General features: G+C 34.2%; 1 protein-coding gene across 1 annotated transcript; it reads right to left on the bottom strand.

Moving 5' to 3' along the window:
* Positions 1–3,489: 3,489 nt before the first annotated feature.
* On the bottom strand, positions 3,490–13,939 carry LOC143922281 (uncharacterized). The gene is made up of 12 exons (XM_077445506.1): positions 13,776–13,939; positions 13,447–13,705; positions 9,564–9,621; positions 8,498–8,571; positions 8,214–8,380; positions 8,033–8,100; positions 6,024–6,060; positions 5,830–5,933; positions 5,374–5,410; positions 4,466–4,627; positions 4,256–4,387; positions 3,490–4,169 (listed from the first exon to the last, which is right to left on the bottom strand). Exons 1-12 carry the CDS (start codon positions 13,937–13,939, stop codon positions 4,142–4,144), a joined length of 1,290 nt encoding a protein of 429 aa, XP_077301632.1. The 3' UTR covers positions 3,490–4,141.
* Between the last annotated feature and the right edge of the window lie 9,095 nt (positions 13,940–23,034).

Raw genomic sequence — 23,034 nt, 5'->3', positions numbered from 1 at the left:
ATACGTGCATACTTTTTAGTTCCACCGGAAAGTAAAGCTTTCTATTTGTAATGAAATGTTGAGTAATTTTGAATGTCTGTATATTTGGTTAAGAAAAAATGTTTCGATTGTTGTTTTTTTTTATGGTAGACCAAAGTTGCAATTATATGTAATTTGTTGATTGTATTATTGTTTGAAAACATTGTGTTGCTCTACTTGAACTATTATTGTTGTGAATTGAATTAGCTGTATCGATTTTAAATATATATATATATATATATATATATATATATATATATATATATATATATATATATATATATATATATACCATTTTTATTAAATGAAATTTTATTGTATTTTAAATTATTAACTGAGCGACTGATTATATGACTGATATTATGTCATTTCGCGCATAAGATGTACATAAAACTTTTATCCAAAATTTTTTATCCTTTTACTAGCATATATGTATGTATGTTTGTATCATATTTGTTGCAAGTGCATTTTTTGGTTCGCCATATACGTATGTATGTATTATACATATGTATATATATATGTAGGATATTAATATAAAAATGATTACAATTATGTATAATGATGTGGCTCATGCCGAACAGTTGGTACACGTATGTATTAATGTTAAGGTTGGTACCCCTGAACCGTGTGCGGTAGCAGTAGTAGTAGTAGGCGTCGCGCCTTGACGCGCCGGTTGCGTACGCGCATCGATTACCGATTGTTCTAAATAAACATAAGATTGAATTGAGATCGTCTTTACTTGTCTCTCTCTCCTGCAATCCTCCCTACTACCCAGCGGACTTCCTATATATATATATATATATAAGTATGTTGTAATGCTACTTTATAAAATATTGAATAATTTTCTATCCAAATTTTGGACATGGTTTGTTCCAATCTGTTGCTACTTTTTTAATAATTTATTATAATTTCATTGCATGAAATATTTGAATATATGTAACACAACCATTACAGTAAAACTTCAATTGTCGGTAAATCTTATTTACCAACTTACAAATTACTCTATCTATGTACGTAGTAACAATAGATGAAGTTGTGCGATCTTGCGAAAATTCGAACTCGAGATTTTGACTGATTCAAACTCAGTTTTTATCTTGCGCTACTAATATGTGCGTCTATGAAATAAGTACACTCAATTCTGATTTTACTCTTTTATGATTTTGATATACATATTTGTCCATAAAGAAAAAAGTATCAACTATTTTTTGTGATTTTATGCTTTTTAAGCTATGAACTAATCGACAATTTTTCCATATGTACAAAAGTCTACTGTGTAAAAACAGAATTGGGTGTATACTTTTTACAAAATTAATAGATTGAAGTATTTTATATATACATAGTTCTATGCCCAATCCTTTTGTGGCTATTAAAAATTGAATTGTTATTTTTGTATTAAAAGTTACATTTTTTTATTGAATTGATTGATCTCTTTTTTGTCAAATTCGCTGCGAAAATAATTCACTGAATCAGTTTCAAAAATTCTGGCAGCACACCAAAGAAGGAAAAAATATAAAAAATTATTTTAATTGTAATTATTATCTCCTGTTTTTATTTTTATTATCTTCTATTTATATAGTTTTCCATATGCTATATAGGTTTTCCATTGCCAATGTATATATACAGTGTTCTCTCGATTATCCGGGCTAATGCTGGAGAGTAGAGTTTAGGAACTATCAATTTTTGATATCGTTTTTATTGTTTGATCGACAATATAAACGATATCTGCATCACTCGTGCATTGAGAACCCGCATCATTTGAATTGCGTTCAAACCACTTCTCGATGTTTTCCCGATCAACATTTTCAAAGCATTTTAAATGTTCCATTAATTTGCATATTTCACAGAAATTGATCAAATCGTTATCTCCTCAGCAAGAGCTGTGAGAACATCAGCACTGTAAAGCCGTTTCATTGATGATACGACATCTTGACTTGTAACATTAGGCAGTAAAATTTTAGCCATCATAATTATTGTATTATAGTTTCATTTGAATGAAAAGGAACATAATCTATTAACAATACTGTTATAACCTTTTTACTTTATCTATGTATGTTACGTAGTAACAATAGATGAAGTTTTGTGATCATGCAAAAATTTCAACTCGAGATTTTGACTAATTCGAACTCGCAATCGATCACTGATCACGTTTTTATGATCTAGAAAATATCAGTGGATTTTTTGAACACCGTCCATCCTATCGAACTGAATTTCTTATCGATACGACCTAAATTTTCTTCGAATTTTTAAGTTGACCGAAAATGGTCCTTCCCTTATTAGGTGTCCTGTTTTTTATTAAGTTTTTGAATTTAATTATCTTCCAAATCGCTAATCAAATCAAACTGAAATTTTTTTACATGTACATAATGGAAATTATAAATTTTATACTCCAATATTTTTTCCTAAACTGGAAGTAGTAGTTTAGGAAATAGTTGTTTTTCTGAGACCTTTTGGTTTACTGAACTGAAATTTTATATCTAGAAGTTTAAGCTTAATTAACCAAGTTATGTGTATAAAATTTGGTAGGCATTCGTCAACCGAAAGTTTTTCGATTTTTCTTCTACTATTTTTTTCGACCCCTTAAACATGTGTGCGCTTTGTATCAATGTGATGAAAATAAATAAAAATAGACTAAATTTAATAAACCGGAAGTTGGATTTTTTCCTCTTAGAAAAGTATAAAATATTGTTACCACGATTACTTCCACACCCCTGAACATATCAAGGTGAAAATTAATATTTGTATTTTTTATGTACTAACTTAGAGTTGGTCAGAATTTGGAAACAATATTTCATTATTTTATTTTGACCTTTTAAAGTATTTTTATTTTCTAGATATTTAATGTGTATAATATTTATAGTGATTTTAAGTAATAAATAAATTTTGAACAAAATCTGACAACCGGAAGTAGAACTTTTGTCTTGTATAAGTTTCCCTACATTTAAGCTCAATTTGTATCGAAAATGCTCTCATGATCGATATGTGTGTTTAATTATCGAATTTTGCTTTGTAACCTTATATTCCTCGAATACATAGATAAAGTCATGGGAATTTTACTTTTTTAAAACTCCTTTAGTCTTGAACCCAATCTTCAAAGACCCTGTCTATCCGTGGGTCTTTTTCGGTTATAATAATCAACAGAAAGATTTTTTATTACTAAAAATTTAATTTTATGAGTTCCTGAGCATTTCCACAACACTTAATTGTTATACTCGTACACTCTTTAGATGATTTGTGTCCGACTGAGGACTTTTCTTTCGACGAAGCAAGTGTTATTGTTGATTTTAATAAAAATTTAATTTATTTCAAGCACAGATAATCCGCACGTGGATAATCGAGAGTATACTGTACATATACAAATATTTATTATAAAAACCCTGTGTCGACATTTATACATAGTAAGTTTGAACCACATACATAAAATAAAAACATGAAAAAAGGATTATATGCAGATAAATTAAAAAAAAGTGTTTCCATACAATATTTATTCTCAATCCAATTGGGCCAACTACACACATACATTTACTGTATCATCTCAAATTTCTTTTTCAATTGTAACATAATATAATTTGAAAGCAAAATTAAAACTATATTCGCGCATATATTATTACCACTTAAATTGGCCGCGCGATTTCAACAATAGTATAACATATATAACATTTCTTAAGAATAATTAAAAAAATTCATATATACATATGAAATAAATTTAAAAAACTTGAACCAAAACAGATAAATCCAACAAAAACTGAAAACCAAAACAGAAGCATCACAGTTGAAAATCATTTGTTTACAATTTACATATATAGAGGTATATTTAAAAGTATTTCATTTAATTTTTAGCGCAAACATGAATTACTTTTTACTCAAAGGAGGTAAGTAAAAATGGGGAAATTCCAATTTTCAAAAATAAATTAAACGTAAAACATATCTAATGTTTTGTAAAATATTTCTCGAAACGAAGAAAAATTAACTTATGCCACATAAAAATGCAAAAATCAAAATGCGCGCATTGAAATGAAAAGAATGCCATATTAAAATCATCGCCAGCCATAAATTTGTAATTTACAGAAAAACAATATACTACTAATACATATAACATTCGGATTGTCCTCGATTTCGAATTTGTTTAACTTTCATTTAGTGGGCAGTCCACTCTGAAACAATATGTGATAATTTAAAATTACAAAATACTTATGTACATATGTATATGAGGCTTAGAGATAATCTGCATATATCTTACACATCATGGGCGTTGTCGTAAGGCGCTCCGCACAAAGGGCACTTGTCACTTGGAATACCCATAAGTTCATCCGTTATTGGGGTGGATCCCGAAGCAATGACGGGGCTAATTTCATTTAGTGGGCAGTCCACTCTGAAACAATATGTGATAATTTAAAATTACAAAATACTTATGTATATGAGGTTTAGAGATAATCTGCATATATCTTACACATCATGGGCGTCGTCGTAAGGCGCTCCGCACAAAGGGCACTTGTCACTTGGAATACCCATAAGTTCATCCGTTATTGGGGTGGATCCCGAAGCAATGACGGGGCTAATTACTAGGTCTCGAAGGCTCGCTTCTATATTTTCTGTCATCGATTGAGAGCTTCTGTAAATATAATTGAAAATCGTTTGGTACTTAAAGGTATTTTGGTCTTTTTGTATTTATCATAAAAATATCACTATAATATGTACTTACATCTGCCTGCCATCAATTTTTGGTAGCAATGGTTTTCCTATTCAAAATATAAATATGTGTTAATTTTGAAAGTAGTCTGTTTCAAATTTTAGTTTGCACATTTTTGACATGATATAATATATATATATATATATATATATGTACTAGTTGAACCCGGCATGCGTTGCAATGCCACAATAACGCATGCAATTCCCGTTCCCGTTTTTGAGAGATTTTTTTTAACAGAAACCATCGCAGGTATGCACACAATATCTCATGTAAGTTTTATCGCAATCGGTTGAATGGTATAGATTGATTTTTATATATATTTATGTATGTATATATGTAGGTATTAACATAGCCAATAAAGGGAAACAATACAATATATATACTATCTAAAACCATTAGTGTATATACATATGTACATATCTATAATGTACATACATATGTATATGAATTTAGGGCACTTGTCCCTTGGAATACCCATAAGTTCCTCCGTTATTGGGATGGATCCCGAAGCTGTGACGGGGCTAATTGCTAGGTCTCGAAGGCTCGCTTCTATATTTTCTGTCATCGATTGAGAGCTTCTGTAAATATAATTGAAAATCGTTTGGTACTTAAAGGTATTTTGGTCTTTTTGTATTTATCATAAAAATATCACTATAATATGTACTTACATCTGCCTGCCATCAATTTTTGGTAGCAATGGTTTTCCTATTCAAAATATAAATATGTGTTAATTTTGAAAGTAGTCTGTTTCAAATTTTAGTTTGCACATTTTTGACATGATATAATATATATATATATATATGTACTAGTTGAACCCGGCATGCGTTGCAATGCCACAATAACGCATGCAATTCCCGTTCCCGTTTTTGAGAGATTTTTTTTAACAGAAACCATCGCAGGTATGCACACAATATCTCATGTAAGTTTTATCGCAATCGGTTGAATGGTATAGATTGATTTTTATATATATTTATGTATGTATATATGTAGGTATTAACATAGCCAATAAAGGGAAACAATACAATATATATACTATCTAAAACCATTAGTGTATATACATATGTACATATCTATAATGTACATACATATGTATATGAATTTAGGGCACTTGTCCCTTGGAATACCCATAAGTTCCTCCGTTATTGGGATGGATCCCGAAGCTGTGACGGGGCTAATTGCTAGGTCTCGAAGGCTCGCTTCTATATTTTCTGTCATCGATTGAGAGCTTCTGTAAATATAATTGAAAATCGTTTGGTACTTAAAGGTATTTTGGTCTTTTTGTATTTATCATAAAAATATCACTATAATATGTACTTACATCTGCCTGCCATCAATTTTTGGTAGCAATGGTTTTCCTATTCAAAATATAAATATGTGTTAATTTTGAAAGTAGTCTGTTTCAAATTTTAGTTTGCACATTTTTGACATGATATAATATATATATATATATATGTACTAGTTGAACCCGGCATGCGTTGCAATGCCACAATAACGCATGCAATTCCCGTTCCCGTTTTTGAGAGATTTTTTTTAACAGAAACCATCGCAGGTATGCACACAATATCTCATGTAAGTTTTATCGCAATCGGTTGAATGGTATAGATTGATTTTTATATATATTTATGTATGTATATATGTAGGTATTAACATAGCCAATAAAGGGAAACAATACAATATATATACTATCTAAAACCATTAGTGTATATACATATGTACATATCTATAATGTACATACATATGTATATGAATTTAGGGCACTTGTCCCTTGGAATACCCATAAGTTCCTCCGTTATTGGGATGGATCCCGAAGCTGTGACGGGGCTAATTGCTAGGTCTCGAAGGCTCGCTTCTATATTTTCTGTCATCGATTGAGAGCTTCTGTAAATATAATTGAAAATCGTTTGGTACTTAAAGGTATTTTGGTCTTTTTGTATTTATCATAAAAATATCACTATAATATGTACTTACATCTGCCTGCCATCGGCTTCCGATATTGATGTTTTACCTATTCAAAATATAAATATGTGTTAATTTTGAAAGTAGTCTGTTTCAAATTTTAGTTTGCACATTTTTGACATGATATAATATATATATATATATATATATATATATATATATGTACTAGTTGAACCCGGCATGCGTTGCAATGCCACAATAACGCATGCAATTCCCGTTCCCGTTTTTGAGCGATTTTTTTTAACAGAAACCATCGCAGGTATGCACACAATATCTCATGTAAGTTTTATCGCAATCGGTTGAATGGTATAGATTGATTTTTATATACATATACATATTTATGTATGTATGTATATATATGTACATATGTATGTAGTGTAAATCTATAAATTTACTTTTACATTGCACCAAAGAGATTCGTGAAGTTGTTTTGGACAAAATGTAACTATTGTGGAATAAATTAATGAATCTTTTTAGCATAACTATTGCCGTAAGATAGGATTACTATTCGTCAGTCCCGCAAAGATAAATGTCCCGGATTTAACTATTTACAGCTTTATACTGAGCGTATAAAGCTGAACATTAATATTTGTATTCTTTGTGTACTAACTTGGAGCTGATAAGGTTTTGGTCAACATTTGTAAACCGGAAGTAGTATTTTTTTTTAAAACAATATTTCATTATTATATTTTTATCTTTTAAATTATTTTTATTTTCTTGATATCTTATGTGTATGACGATGATGGTGATTTTAAGTATTAAAAAAATTTCGAACAAAATCTGACAACCAAAAGTAGAATTTTTGTCTTGTGTAATTTTCCCTACATTTGCGCTCATAACCGTATGTGTGTGTGTAAACGTATTTTATTATTATGTTTAATTATCGAATTTTGTTTTGTGACCTTCTTATATTCCTCAAACACATACATAGATAAAGTCATGGGTTAGTCACATCCGAATTTCACATGAAAATAATTCAAATTCAACCATGTCGAATAGAAACTTTGATTTGTTTTTCGATCGCCAACAAACTTTACGTACATACATACATACATACATACAAAGTCTCTTTCGAAATTATATATTAGATATTGCATAGCATGTGTAAATAAAAAGTAAGAAGAGGTTATTAAAAATGGGGGGGGGCTCAAATTTTAGTTTTTTTTCCGGTGTGCTAAAAATCCTCGGGCCGGTCCTGATGATATGGGACACAAACCCCCTATTTACTGTAATTTAAAATTATGCAACCGCTTAAATAGAACAGCAGTTATTTCATATTAAAACACAAATGAATTAAAAACCAATTGGATTTACACACATGCATATCTAAACAAATGTCTACTACTATTAATATGAAGTTTTTCAACATACTTGCTCTGTGTCGTGGCGGTTTCACAAAGGGTTGGTGTTTAGCCTTATTGATAAGAGGACAATGCGACCTGAAACAAAATGTTATAATTTACAGTTACAGAATGCGTATATTTAGATATTATATGTACATACATATGTACATGTATCAGTTTTAAAGATAATCTATATATGTATATCTTACTCCATGTGCGCTTCTAAGTCGGTTGCATTGCAAATTGAGCATTTATATGCCCGCAAAAAGCGGCACATAACATTGCCTCTCTTTGTCTCCATCATATGAGAAAGGTAAATCCTTTTAGGTTTTCCTGTTGTGACGCAATATTCACAACTTTTACGTCTCTTGATCACCTAAAATGTATATGGATGAGAGGTTATAAATGCCTTGAAATAGTATCAACTTATTGAAATTTAACCAGTGATCATTTTAAGATTGCTATTAATTTTCTTATAATATAAATATCTCACTTTATTTTTTTTTTCATCGTCTTGCTTGCTGGATGAAGCCTTAGCCGGGTTGGCTGAATACGGAGGTCGTCCCACTAAGAATATAAAGATGTAAGAACAAATTTTTGTTGGAATCTTCTTGATACAATACGAACATAAACACATGCATATGGTGTGTATGTACATTTGTACAAAATTATTGGCAGATATGTATGTATTTATATAATATTTTCAATATCTGGTCCATACTATTTTGACGAGACCAACTTTATCATTTTTTGTATAATATAAAAACAATAAAAATGTTAAAAAATATGTCGTCCAGTCCATTAAAATGAAAATATATAAATTAACTTTTCCATTGCACAAAAAAATAATAATTGGTGTGAACAAAACATAGCTATCGTGCAATGGATGAACGAATCCTTTTTGCATTACTATTACTATGGACATATTATATTATGTATATGTTTTAATATTTTTATATTGCTTATGAAAAACTAATTTGTAGTTTTAAAAATCGCAATAAAAATTCTCATTGTATGTATTATTCTTGTCTCAGTTTTTTTCCATATCTCTGAGCAATTCTGCAACTCCTCACATTTATGGTCGTTTTATTTACATACTTCCGTTCAATTAAGTCAGGACTGGAGTCAGTTCACAATTTACCGACTCCGACTCCAACTTGAACTTGATTTTCGAAATAAAATATTAAATGAATTAAAAAAGTTAGTAAATAGGTATAAATAAAAAGTAAGTACATTGATAGCGTATGTGTATGAATTGTATACATAAAAAAATCAATTTAATAAGAAAAATGAGAAAAATATTTGCAATTCAACGATATTATTTGTAATGTAATTTAAATTCACGATTTTCATAAAGAAATTATTAAATTTCAATTTACTAGTGGATTTACTTAAATAAAATTGGAGACTAGTTACCGCATACTGTAATACGATCAATTAAAAAAAATAATTCAAAGGAGTCGGAGTCAGTTGACTTTTTACGACTCTGACTCTGAACTTGCAAATTTTAAAATCAAATTTCGAATTAATTTTGATTGCAATTCATTAATTTAACTTACCAGCCCTGTTAAAAGGGCGAGGCTTCTCACTCATTATGACTTCTTGATCTATCGTTGTCTGAAATGATAAAAATATATTATATGTTTACAATTTTTCTGAATATATACATATTTACATAAATATATGTAGCGTTTAAGATTTAGTTTAATTACTTCCTTGGTGATTTTTCAACATCCCCGAGTAATATAGTACTATGATTATTGGTCGACCTGATAAAATTAATTGATTTCTTTAAAAAAAGCATTATGAAAAGTCTACTGTTTTTTGTTTTATAAGTTTATTGATTGATCTGAAAATTTAATTCCGAATGTTGTACATATGTTCTAAGGTTTAATTTATTATGAATGTTGAACCTATGTAAGTATAAATTATTGAAAATGTAATAGTATTTGTTTTTGGGTATTATACATATATTCGACTATGTATGTATGTATATATTCGAGTTGATCCAAGTTGTATGTGATGCGAAGATGACAAATATCTGGTTTGGTTTAACTGTGTGATGTCTCTAGTACATTTATATGTGCTCAAATTAATGTTTGCATTTATTTGTATTGCATGAGTTGGTTTTTATGTGAGGCATATTGTATGTATTGTATTGCATAGCAATAAAAATACTTCCCTGGTGTTTTCTGGGCCTTTTTCTATGGGAACAGTGGTGTAGTACTAAATAAAGTGCCGAGGCGCTGAACTTACATATCTCTCCTTTAAATTTTTTCGAATTGGTCAGTATTGATTTTTATTTTTTACAAGGTTTTTTTTGTAACGTTTTGTGCATATAAAAAACATTACATTAGTTAATATGTACAATTTATATGTAGGTGTATTTTCTTTTTGATTTATTTATTTTTTGTATATTGTAAGGAAAAAAGTAAAAATACACCGCAGGTGAAAAGTGTTTTTAATTTTGAGAATTAAAACAATGTCCGCCCTTTGAATAGATCCTGGATTAAGTTTCATTATATGTACATTCAATGTACCCTATAATGTAATTTTCATGTTTATATGTATGTTAGACTAATATTTAATCTAGGTTGAATTTAGAGAGCCGCCGTGTTTGATAATTTTTCGCTTTCATGGTCGCCATCTTTGCTTTTATTATTATTGTCAAAAAATTTGAAATTTGCAAGCGTCAAAAAATTCGTTGAAACAATTAATATTAATCAGTTCGGTCACAGTGGATCACTGGATACATTTCAAATGGATCACTGGATGCCTCACATTGGATAATAGTCGCAAATTGCAAAAGTCGCACATTGGAAAAAAGTTCATCATGAAAATGCGTAATTACCTAAAATGAGGACTTCCGATTTCTGAATGAAACGACCTGAAGGTACCCAGTCCTGAAGTTCCCAGGCAACCAGACCTGAGGAAGACGAAATGTCTTGGTAATTTCTTCACAGGTTCAGCGAAATTTGAATGCAGCCGCCAACAACGAAAAAGATTTGCTCTGCTAGACGCTACGGCGCGAATTTTTCACTGGCCCAAACACACGTAAGTTTGTACCAGTGATACCAACACGAACATTAAACTTCGGATGTGCACCAACTTAAGACTTTATTTAAGAAATATAAGAAGTTTAAAAAAAAATCGACAGTGAAACGTACATATGTATATACATAAATACATATGTACACGTCCACGTGCTATGAGACCATTTTCGTACGTACATACATTGTATGTACACCGGCTGAGAGCATTTTTGATATCAATTGAGCGCAAATGTAGGGAAACGCACAAAAGACGAAAGTTCTACTTCCGGTTCTCGGATTTTGTTCATTTTTTTTATTACTAAAAATCACTATATACATACATATATTACACATTAAATATCAAGAAGATAAAAATAATTTAAAATGTCAAAATAAAATAAAAAATTATTTAAAAAAAAAAAAATCCTACTTCCTGTTTACGAATTCCGCCAAAACCTTAACAGCTCTAAGTTAGTACATACAAAATATAAATATATGTAAATTAATTAATAGGGAAGACTTTGATGTTGAGCCAATTTTGTGACAGATGCTTTATAGGTTTGTATGGGTTTTTGGTTTAATTTTAGAAACTATTTTATTCGTGTGTTATTTTATTGAGTAATTTCAAATATTAATCAATTTGGTAAGTATAATTTACCGAAGGGTTTGACATGACTGATAAATTTTAGTAATTTAGATATACATAAGATAAATGATTTTGATAATAAATGATGTTGATCTTTTTTCAATTTTTCAATTGCAGTTTCAAAAATTAAATTACGCTAAACGGAATTCTTATTGTTTTATTTTTTTAGGTTGTGGCTATTTGAGATACTATATTTGCAAATTATTGGCTATTTGCAGGTACTATATCTGCGAATTATTGACTATTTGTAGGTGCTATATCTGCGACAGGCGAAAAGTCTTCTGCGCATGCGCGTGAACTGTCACTGTCAGCGTGTTTAATGTTAAATTTTGTTTTAAACCTCTTAAAATTTAGTTCGAACTCGTAAAGTGACGTAGAGTAAAAAATATAATCCAAACTAGTTAATATTATTAATTGTTAGAAAATTATTATCATATACAATGTATAAAACCTACATAATAGTACAAGCCGCGAACTAGCTAAATGATATTCTTCTTCTTGTTAATGCCTTGTCCGCATCCGGACGTTGGCGACCACCTCGTCGATTATTTGAATATATCCGCATCGGTCTTCAGCGGCTCGTAACAGCTCTTCGGCGCTCATATCGGTCCACATGCGCATGTTTCGAAGCCAAGATAACTTTTTCCTGCCAATCCATTTTTTTCCTTCTATTTTCCCCATGGTTATCAAACGGAGAAATTCGTATTTTGGACCCCGTATCATGTGTCCGAGGTACTCCATCTTTCTCCGCTTGATGACAGAAACAAGTTCCCTGCCTCTCCCCATCATGCCGAGGACAGCTTCGTTTGATATCTTTTTGGTCCACGGAATCTTCAGCATACGCCTATAGACCCACATCTCAAAAGCTTCAATGCGGCTGATCATCTTGGTTTTCAGAGTCCACGTCTCACATCCGTGTAGTAATACTGTCCAGACGTAGCTCTTCGCGAATCTCAACCGCGTATGAAGATTGAGATGCTTGTTTGTAAGGGCCGCCTTCATTTTTACAAATGCTGTTCTAGCCATCTCGATGCGGATTTTTTTTAAATGATATAAATCTATTATAATAACGTGCGAAATTTATTTGCCTCGTGTATAATGAACGATTGATTAAACAAGTCAAGCATACATTAAATGTAAGAAATTATAATCGGATTATAAGTTCACGCGCATGCGCAGAAGGCTTTGCGCCTGTCGTAGTTATAGTATGTGCCTGCAAATAGCCAATAATTCGCAGATACAGTAACAAGATCTTTCGATTTTCGATCTCTGCCTTCCGATATTTGCGTTTTCGGGCGTTTCACTTTCGGTCCCGTGAGGTAGACCCGTAACACAAACTATAACAGTAAAACTTCAATTGTCGGTAAATCTTATTTACCAACTTATTTCTTTATCTATGTACGTAGTAACAATAGATGAAGTTTAGTGGCGTAGCTACCCGCAGACTCCACAATGCGGGGGGGCGCCGCAAAGTGGCGTGCCTTTTTCACAGATTTTTAAATTTGTTATGTAATTTCTTTGTAATAATTTTTCCCTCCGCCTCTGCCAGCACCTCATCAGCTTTTGCCGTATCTCCTTCCGCCTGCGTGTCGCTACTTCTCGGGATTCCGATGCATTGCCTCTCGAGCCGTCGAAGAGTTGCTTCCTCTCCTTCGCGAGCAGATCGATTGGGATGATTCCTGCAACTACCAGAACAGCGTTCTCGGAGACAGTCGACTACGCCGTGGCTATTCTGAGTGCGCTCCCTGCTGTACTGAGGCATACTTTTTCCTCGTCCTTTCTATTTCCATGAAATCCGCCCAGATCGGTGCTGCGTAGAGAAGCGTCGAATGGACAACGCTGTTCAGCAGCTTCCTTCTCTTTGATTTCGGCCCTCCGAGGTTTGGCATCAGTCGTCCCAGCACCGCTGTTACTGTTGCAGCTTTTTCGACCACCCTTGTCGCGTGCTCCCGGAAATTGAGTTTTTTGTCCAGATGGACTCCCAAATATTTCAGGGAATTCTGGAACAGTACCGGCTCTTCTCCTATGTTGATAGTCGGCGGCGTCAGCTTTCGCCGGCGGGTGAAAAAGATCGCTTTCGTCTTGCAAGCGACAGTCCCGCTCCTTCTATCCAATTGGATACCCTTCTGAGTGCCTCGTTAGTGTGCAGCTCCAGCCACTCGGGTTTCCTTGCCGACACCAGGATTCCGATGTCGTCCGCGAATCCCACCACGAAGGCTCCTTCTGGCAGCTCGATTCGGAACACTCCATCGTACATGACGTTCCACAGGGTCGGTCCGAGAACCGAGCCCTGGGGGACGCCTGCCGTCACTTGGTACGTCCCTTTCTCGCGTCCGCCCCCGTGGTGTATTCTAGAATCCGGTCGCTGAAATAGCTTTGTACGATCCTCAGCAGGTAGTCTGGAATTCTGCCGTTCGCCTTCAATGCCTTCATCACTTTCTCCGATTTTTCCGTATTAAATGTGTTCTTCACGTCCAGTTTTATCGGCGCGACGTGGCTACTGGCTTTTAGGGGTCCCGCCCAGGCCTCTTGCAACGTCCTCACTACCGTTCCAATAGCATTGATCGTTGATCTGCCTCTTCGGAAGCCAAACTGTTGCGGGGACAGTCCATCCGGCTCGAGATGCGATTGTATCCTTTGTAGAAGGAGTTTCTCCAGTAGCTTTCCGAGACCGTTGAGCATGCACAAGGGTCTGTAGGAGTACGGGTCGTCGGGCGGCTTGCCGATCTTTGGGAGGAGAACTAGGCGCTGCCACTTCCATATCTCGTGGAATTTTCCAGTCTTCAGGCTTCCATTGAACAGACGGAGTAGTATGGCGGGAGCGCATTCTTCGACCGCGAGTATGGCTTCGTTTGGAATCCCGTCGGGGCCGGGTGCCTTTCCGCTTTTCAGCCCTCTGCACGCGTTCTTCAATTCGCTCTCTGCGATGGTAGGAATTTGAGACTCGTCGATCTCCCACGTTTGGGATGGCATGTTCTTGTGCTCTGGAAATAGCGTGGTGACGGTTTTTCTCAGGTTTTCAGCGCTATTCAGCCACGGGATCTGCTTCTGTCTGGTCAGCTTTCTGGCAACTATTTTGTAGGGCAGGCCCCAAGGGTCACCGTCGATCGACTCGATGAGTCGATCCCACGATTGCGCTTTACTTTTCTGGATAGCATGCGTCATCGCCTTCCTTGCTTCTCTGTATGCTTGAAGGGCCGTTTCGGGGTCGCTGTCAGGCCTGGTTCTGGTGCGTTGCGCTCTCCGGCATGCTTTCAGGCATTCTTTCCTGTGGACCCTCTTCGGAACGTGTTGGTGCTACCGGTGTTTTAACGTACAAGTTCAGCCTGGCCATCATCTCGGCGAGTATCATTCCCCTGCGGTCGATTTTGCTGCATCCCCATTCCGGTGCCTTAGCGTTGAAGTCTCCGGCCACGAGGACGCTTCCCGGTTCCCTTCGCACGCTTTCTTCGAGTTCTTTTATTTGTTTGGTGCATTCCTCCAGTGGTGCGTTCGGAGAGTAGTAACAGCTGTGTATGCGAAGATTATTGCTAGTTCGCACCCACACCGAGCCTGTTAGTTGTTCGCCTCCTTCGGTGACTGCTACTCTGTTCCCGGGCATGTGCACCGCTGCTCTCGATGAAGCGTCGGAATACCAGGTACCGGGACAGCGGTTGTACTGCTCACTGATGATGACGACGTCTGCCCTTTTCTGATGCGCGCTCTGCGTCAAAAGGTCCTCGGCTGCTCGACACCCGTTGAGGTTTATCTGTAGGAAAGAAATCATGTGTGGGTCTTATTTACCTTCTCCGACTGAAGTTCTGGGCGACTGGTGCATTTCACCGCGATGTGTCCGAATCTGCGGCATTTGATGCATCGTGTCTGGTGGGTCTGTCTAAATATTTGCGTCAGCTGCATCTTTCGGCAGATTCACCGCTGCAAATTGTTTCTTTCCGTATCAGCTTAACCCTTTGCCTGCGAGACTAAGTTTTTTAAATCTCACGCACGATCTTGTAAAAAACTATTTTTTCTTAGCGTGATGTCCAGACACGCTCATTACTGTGAGAATTTGCAACGTAACTGACCAAAAATCTATATAAATAAGAAATTAATCTATCTCTTGATCCATCAATACGTCCAATACAATACAATGTCCTCTACAGCAGCGGTTTCCAAACTTTATGCTACTAAAAAAAAAAATTTTTTCCGCGCCTCCCTACCTTTTATTTTTTAATAGATATAATAATATAGACACGTTTTAAATAATAAACCTTTATTTAAAAAAAAATACTGAACACCAGAATAGACAGAATATTAAAAAGGTTTTGCTATAACATAAATTTATACGAACACTGTATATTTATTTTTATATTAAATTCAGTGGCGGCTCGTGGATAAGATATCTGGGGGTGCTGCGGTTGATTAAAAATAAAAAAAATGTTTATTTGGATTAAATTTTACTATTAACATAATATTATTAAAATTAAACATTATATGTTTCATTATATATTTCATTAAAAAATTGATTCTTCTGTCTTTTTTCTTTGAAAAAAGATGTATCACCTTTTCGTTAAATTTTTTAGTGTTCATAATCATTTTTTTCAATTGACAGCATAGACAAAGCCGTCAATCTTTCCTGAACCATTGTGTTTCTTATGCTCGTATATGTATGTCTTTATTATATTTATTGATGAAAAACACCGTTCTGGCTCAGAGGTAGTTGAAGTTGTAAGCAGAAGTTTTGTTTGCAAAAAAAAGTTTTAAAAATATTAATATATCATTAATACTATGCATTTCTTTCCTTGAGTAAAAAACTTCTAATTCAGTTTGAAGTTTTTCTTTATAATAGAAAGATATACTTTTTCTAATCAATTAAAAGCTGTGAAATTATTTAATAAAGAAAATTTTGAAAAGTACTGAAAGAAAATGCCAATGGAAGATCTACTACTAACCGTTGAATCATATCCAATGCTAGATAAAGAAAAACTTCAAACTGAATTAGAAGTGTTTTACTTAAGGAAAGAAATGCATAGTATTAATGATTTATTAATATTTTTAAAACTTATTTTTGCAATCAATTTATCCAAAGTTCGTGTGGAAATAACAAAACTTATTCAAATTCTGCTAACAACTTCAACTACCTCTGAGCCAGAACGGTGTTTTTCATCAATAAATAGAATAAAGACATACATATACGAGTATAAGAAACACAATGGTTCAGGAAAGATTGACGGCTTTGGCTATGCTGTCAATTGAAAAAAAATGATTATGAACAGTAAAAAATTTAACGAAAAGGTGATACATCTTTTTTCAAAGAAAAAAGACAGAAGAATCAATTTTTAAATGAAATAAAATACATACAATGTTTAATTGTGATAATTTTGATGTTAATAGTAAAATATAATCCAAATAAACATTTTTTTTATTTTTAATCAACCGCAGCACCCCCAGATATCTTATCCACGAGCCGCCACTCTTTAAACCGCTCAATTTTCCAAAAATTTCAACCAAATAGGCAAGTTCATGTCTCTTCATGTTGGTTTTCTTCGAGAAAGGTTGCTAATTAAATGTGTATATAAAAATGAAAGAAAAATACAAATAAACATTCATGCATTGAATTTTTACTGTTAAGCTACGATATGAAGTCTTATTTATTTGTAGATATTATGGTATGAAAATTATTTTTTTATTAAAAAGTTTGGAAACCGCTGCTCTACAGCGTATCGATTGATATATGAGCTGAAGCATTAGTTATTGTATCAATCTGGCGAGAGTATTCACACGGATACGGCGAGACACTTACACTTCCATATGTACGCCGCCCGATGTCTAGTCAGCGGAGCCTGAGGGGGCGTGTATTGTTCAAAGGTTGTAAATGCATTGTTAAGAGGGCTGTTCACCCGAAACCTTAATTTTGTTACCGTTCCTTTCTTCGATATATATATTGAGTGTATGTATATATTGAGTGAATGCGAAAATATATATGTATCAATATATATATTGAGTGAATGCGACAGTTGCGCTTCGACCAGATAAAACGTGTTTTAAATTGACAAAATCGAGGTTTCGTATTCTACTATTTTCTCCTCCAAAACTGGACCAATTTTTAAAAAAATTTCATCATCGGTATGAGAAAGATATTTTCTGTGCATCTATCGGCGTATTTTTTTTTAAATCGACCGTTAAATAACCACGCTAGACTCTTTTCGTGGGTGTAAAAAAGAGGCGATTTTATAGATGTTTGGCGGCTCCTAGCTCCTATAAAAAATAATTAATCAAAAAAATAAAACGATAGATGCACCCCAATGGTGGATATCCATAGCATATCAAAAAATAATTTCTCTAGTGCCATAATTGAGGTAGGGAGAAGTATAGTACGTTTGTATGGACAAGGCGCTGCTGTCCAACCCTCTTAAAGGTTTGCCGAACAATGGATAGCACTGTGACTATCCTACCTCTACCGATGTCACACCAATGCACAGGGCTTCTCAAATCGTATATATGTATATATGTACATAAATACATACACGTCCACGTGCTATGAGACCATTTTCGTACGCACATACATACATTGTATGTACACCGGCTGAGAGCATTTTTGATATCAATTGAGCGCAAATGTAGGGAAACGCACAAAAGAGTTCTACTTCCGGTTCTCGGATTTTGTTCATTTTTTTTATTACTAAAAATCACTATATACATACATATATTACAGATTAAATATCAAGAAGATAAAAATATTTTTAAAGGTCAAAAAAAAAAAAAAAATTATTTAAAAAAAAAAAGTTGCTACTTCCTGTTTACGAATTCTGCCAAAACCTTAACAGCTCTAAGTTAGTACATAAAGAATATAAATATATGTAAATTTATTAATAGGGAAGACTTTGACGTTGAGCCAATTTTGTGACTGATGAATTTTAGTAATTTAGATATAAGATCAATTATTTTGATCTTTTTTAAATTTTTCAATTGCAGTTTCAAAAATTAAATTACGTTGAACGGAATTCTGAGCAAAAATATACAAATATTAATGATTTTCTCATGTAATGCTTCCTAGTGGGACGTGGTTGAAAAACACTGATGTAAATTATATAAACAAAATATTAAAATGAAATGTTAGAATATTAGAATGAAAAACGTAAAACTGGTTGTGTTAAAACATTTAATGATATACATTTGTACATACATAGTAACTTATGCCCTAAATATGGAAGAATTTATAAATCGGTTATTTACGATATTTTTGGAACCGTTGAATCATCAAGTGTCGATTGTGAACGTATATTTATTTTGATGAATAGCATAAAAAAATTAAATTTGACTATTTCTCCTTGAATTTACAACGCTCTGAATTGTAAAATCTGAAACAAACGAAAAAAAACGTAATTTTTATATTAAAGATGGATGTTTTAAAATATATATTATTATGTGTTTTAATTAATCTAATTAGGATGTACTCACTTGAAATCAGTCGATGATTGGCGGTCCAGTATTAAATGATAATTTTTTTATTATTTAGAATTACAAATATTTTAGATATATTTTCCTTCTGTTTGCCATCTTCAAAAGGTGTCGCTTTATATGCCTCTATCTACAAGACGTCTCTGAAAAAACATGATTATGAAACCAAATGACGTAAATTCAGTACAGTTTGCTAAATGCAATAATTTAGGACAAATCTTTCTTGGAAACAAATTTTTTTTTTTGATATTTTGAAATGTATGTATTGCGGGCCATATAAAAAAAATCTTGTTGGAATCCAATCCGAACAAAATTTGTGTAAACACGACATTTTTACCTAAAAACAAGAAGAATAATTTTTACAAACCTCTTTTATGTTTCACTTACGATTATTAAATTATAGATACTGTGTTGTATGGGTGGGTATGCAATTTTATTGCAATATTTAGGCCAGAAATTAGGATGTGGAGAAATTTTTGTCATTTGAAACTGCTGAAATACAACATATTTTAATACATTAACCACTATATTATGAGCTGTTGTATTTGAAAGTGGCGGAAGTCCAATTTTCAGTTCTAAAAACACTTTAATTTTGACTTAATTCACAAGTCTCCGAAAAGCAGAATAAACGTATTCAGGCCATCCGTATTTTTAAATATTGTTAAACGTAAAACATTTTCAATGTTTTATGAAATATTTCTCGAAATAAAGAAAAGTGGACTCATGCCACTTTCAAATATAATGGCTAATATGTAGGATAGGATATGACACAATTAATAGAACGATTTATCTATAGGTATTTGCATCAAGGTGCCCTTCTGTTTTTGGATCATTTTTGGTCCCGCTGCTCACCGCTCACAGAGTGTCACCTCGAAGGTCTGGAATAGAACCAGTGGATATTTAAAGGGTCATAAGGGCGGTTTCAGACTAGAGTTTTATACGCGCGTATAAGCTCGTTTTTTGAAGTGCGTATAGGCGCGCCATTTGCCATACGCGCAACTCGTACAAGCGTCAACGCGCTTATAAGCTCGTATTATCCATGTTGATACTAAATTACCACTACCGGTTCGAGCGAAAACACCGGAATAAGCCCGTGTACGCGCGTCCGATTTTTTGTAGCGCGAAATGTTGCGCGCGTGTTAGCGCGTATGCCGAAACGACCGTATAGGCGCAGAAAAATACGCTAGTCTGAAACCGCCCTAAGAGTATCGAGGTGACGTCAGTTGTAAATAAAATTGGCGTACGAGCGATAAATAATGTGCTGGGTACGAGTCCCAATTGTCAGCCCAAAAACTTTATCAATCGAAAACTACCCACGCCAAATATTGTATTAACGAGAACACGACAGCCAGATGTTCCGTGATCGAGATTTTAGTAACATGTGCGAGATCGCTTTTTGCGGAATAATCCATTTACTCAGTGCATTTTTTTTTTAAAGTACTGGAACTCATACTAATAATATAATACTAACGAGAACTCGAGTGTCAAATATTCCGTATTTGCGATTATCATGGCAAAAATTTTCTTTTGGGCGATCGCAATGTAACTAATAATCTTTAGGCAGTGCGGGAATATATAGTGATATTGTAACGTACGCCGCGGATTAAGCGAATAGAATCCCAGAGACTGTGTGACCGTTCAAAGATTATCTGTAACGGATATTTGTTAACGGATTAACTAAATGCATACCGTGCGACTGGTATAAGTGGGTTTTAAGGATTAGCGACAAGCTAAGTGCATGAAACAATGATTGCACTTCTCATACCGTGGGAATACATATCCGAATACGTGACTATACAGTAGGTAAACAGATTAGACGTCCTGAGAGATCTACCCCTTATAAGGCGGTACGTAAGCGATCTCAGGTCATTCTGGACGGAGCAGTGACAATGCGTGTATCTCCTTAATAATCAATAAATGCTGTGATACGACTGTTGGCCTTTTACTTGGATCCTCCACCCACCCCTACGCAACAATATGTTGACCGTGTCCCACGGCCTATAGAAACACGCGGTTGTGTTTTTTTAGAATAGGATCTTTATTGTTCGATTAATACATTTGTATTTGTATGTACGGCGAAGTATATACATATGTAATGTATTTACTTCGTCGGAGTGAACCATGGTCGAGCACCCAAAGCTCTCACTGGCGTTTATTGCTGATCCGCCAGTGCATCTGTTTCAGGTGTACACGTGATCGTGTGCAGTTGTCTTTGTCTAGGGGTCGTGGTGGGTTTTGTGTATGTTCCGCTTGAATAGAAGTGCATTGCAGAGGGGTGCTGGCATCTGTGTGACGGGGGAGTATGCGAGTGTATTGAAATCGATAGTGGATAGTACGCGATGTGCTATATTCCTACAAATCCAATTACCGTTTTCGCCCTTGGTCTCGTGTGCAATGGCGTAGCCAGGATTTTGTCAAGGGGGGGGTTTTGACAGGAAAAAGGGCAAGATAATTTATATAATTTATATTTAATTAATATAAAATCACAACATATAAAAATAAAGTAAATACGTAATAAAAATATGGTATGAACAAAATTCAAATAAAATAAAAATAATGAATACTTTAAAAACAGTACGAAATTCAAAGATCCAATCTTCGCGTCTTTATTGTAAATATATCTAACTAGTGTTGGACCCGTTGATTTCAACGGGTAGTTTCGAAAAGGAATTGAAACTCGAATAAAAATAAAGTTAAAGATATTGAATCGACTGGTGGAATCGAAATTGATGCACGAATTACGAATGACAAATTACGAAGTGATTACGAATTACGAATTACATTTTGTGCATCGCCGACGCCTCCGGCATCCCGGGGCCTTTGCCCCCGGCGCTTCCGTCGCTCCGGGGCCTTCGGCCCCAGCGCCGCCCGCACCGCACCCAGCGCCCCCGATTCCTTCGGCACCCCGGGGGCTTTGCCCCCCAGCGCCCCCAATGCTTTCGGCACACCGGGGGCTTCGCCCCCAGCGCCCCCGATGCCTCCGGCACCTCGGGGTTTAAGAATAGTTTTCTGAAAAAGAAAATGAGGAAGAAAGTAAAGTTGAAAATGATACTGTAATGGCTTCTAATAAATATAGATTTAGCATTGTGGCCAAAGTACCAATTTAAAATGTTTTCCTTTTTTTCTTGATTGTTTGTAAATAGATGTTTGTTTATAGATGTTTCTCCCATTCCTCGCGGTCTCCGTTTTTTAAATTCACTGGATGGTGCCATTGACATTTGTCACGTCTCTCTTCATTCTCTGCACCACTTCCAAAGTTATGGAGGCCGCGACCATTTAGAAGGGTTGAGTTAGTGTTTTTAATTATGATTTTATTATGATTTCATGTTTTATTTAGTTATCCTTTCCTTATTTAATTTGTATATTTGTATATATAATTTGTTTATTTAACTTGTATTTTTTCCTATTGTACTTCTTAATCTTTTTAGCACACTCGTCGCTTTGGAGCAATCTGTTAGACGAGTGTGCTTGATTAATTGATTTTGTAAAATAAAAATAAAATAAAATAAATATAATTGTATAATATATATTTTTTGTTTGTATAAGTTTGTAAATATTATATATTTATATTATTAAATAAACAATTTTAAATACAAAATAGCACAAGTTTTTTTTTATAATTAACATACCTACAATTCACAATTGAAAAAAAAGTCACTTTATGATAAGTGGGGGGGGGGCTTTAAATAATTACGTTGCGCCTGTGGCCTCCGAAACGTTTAATCCGCCACTGGTGGGATCTTCCAGCAGATGGTATATTTGTTTCAATAACATTTTTGAGCACTCATTGGCGTTTCGGCAGGAGTGGGATATTTTGCCGTCGACTGCGTTTCGCCAAGGGGGGTCCAGACCCCCCCCCCCTTTGCTACGCCATTGCTCGTGTGAATGCAGCATTATTTTATTACAGTGGTC

This window comes from Arctopsyche grandis, chromosome 2, assembly GCF_051622035.1.
Source record: "Arctopsyche grandis isolate Sample6627 chromosome 2, ASM5162203v2, whole genome shotgun sequence".
Classification (NCBI taxonomy): domain Eukaryota; kingdom Metazoa; phylum Arthropoda; class Insecta; order Trichoptera; family Hydropsychidae; genus Arctopsyche; species Arctopsyche grandis.
This window is presented reverse-complemented; position numbering and strand designations above follow the sequence as displayed.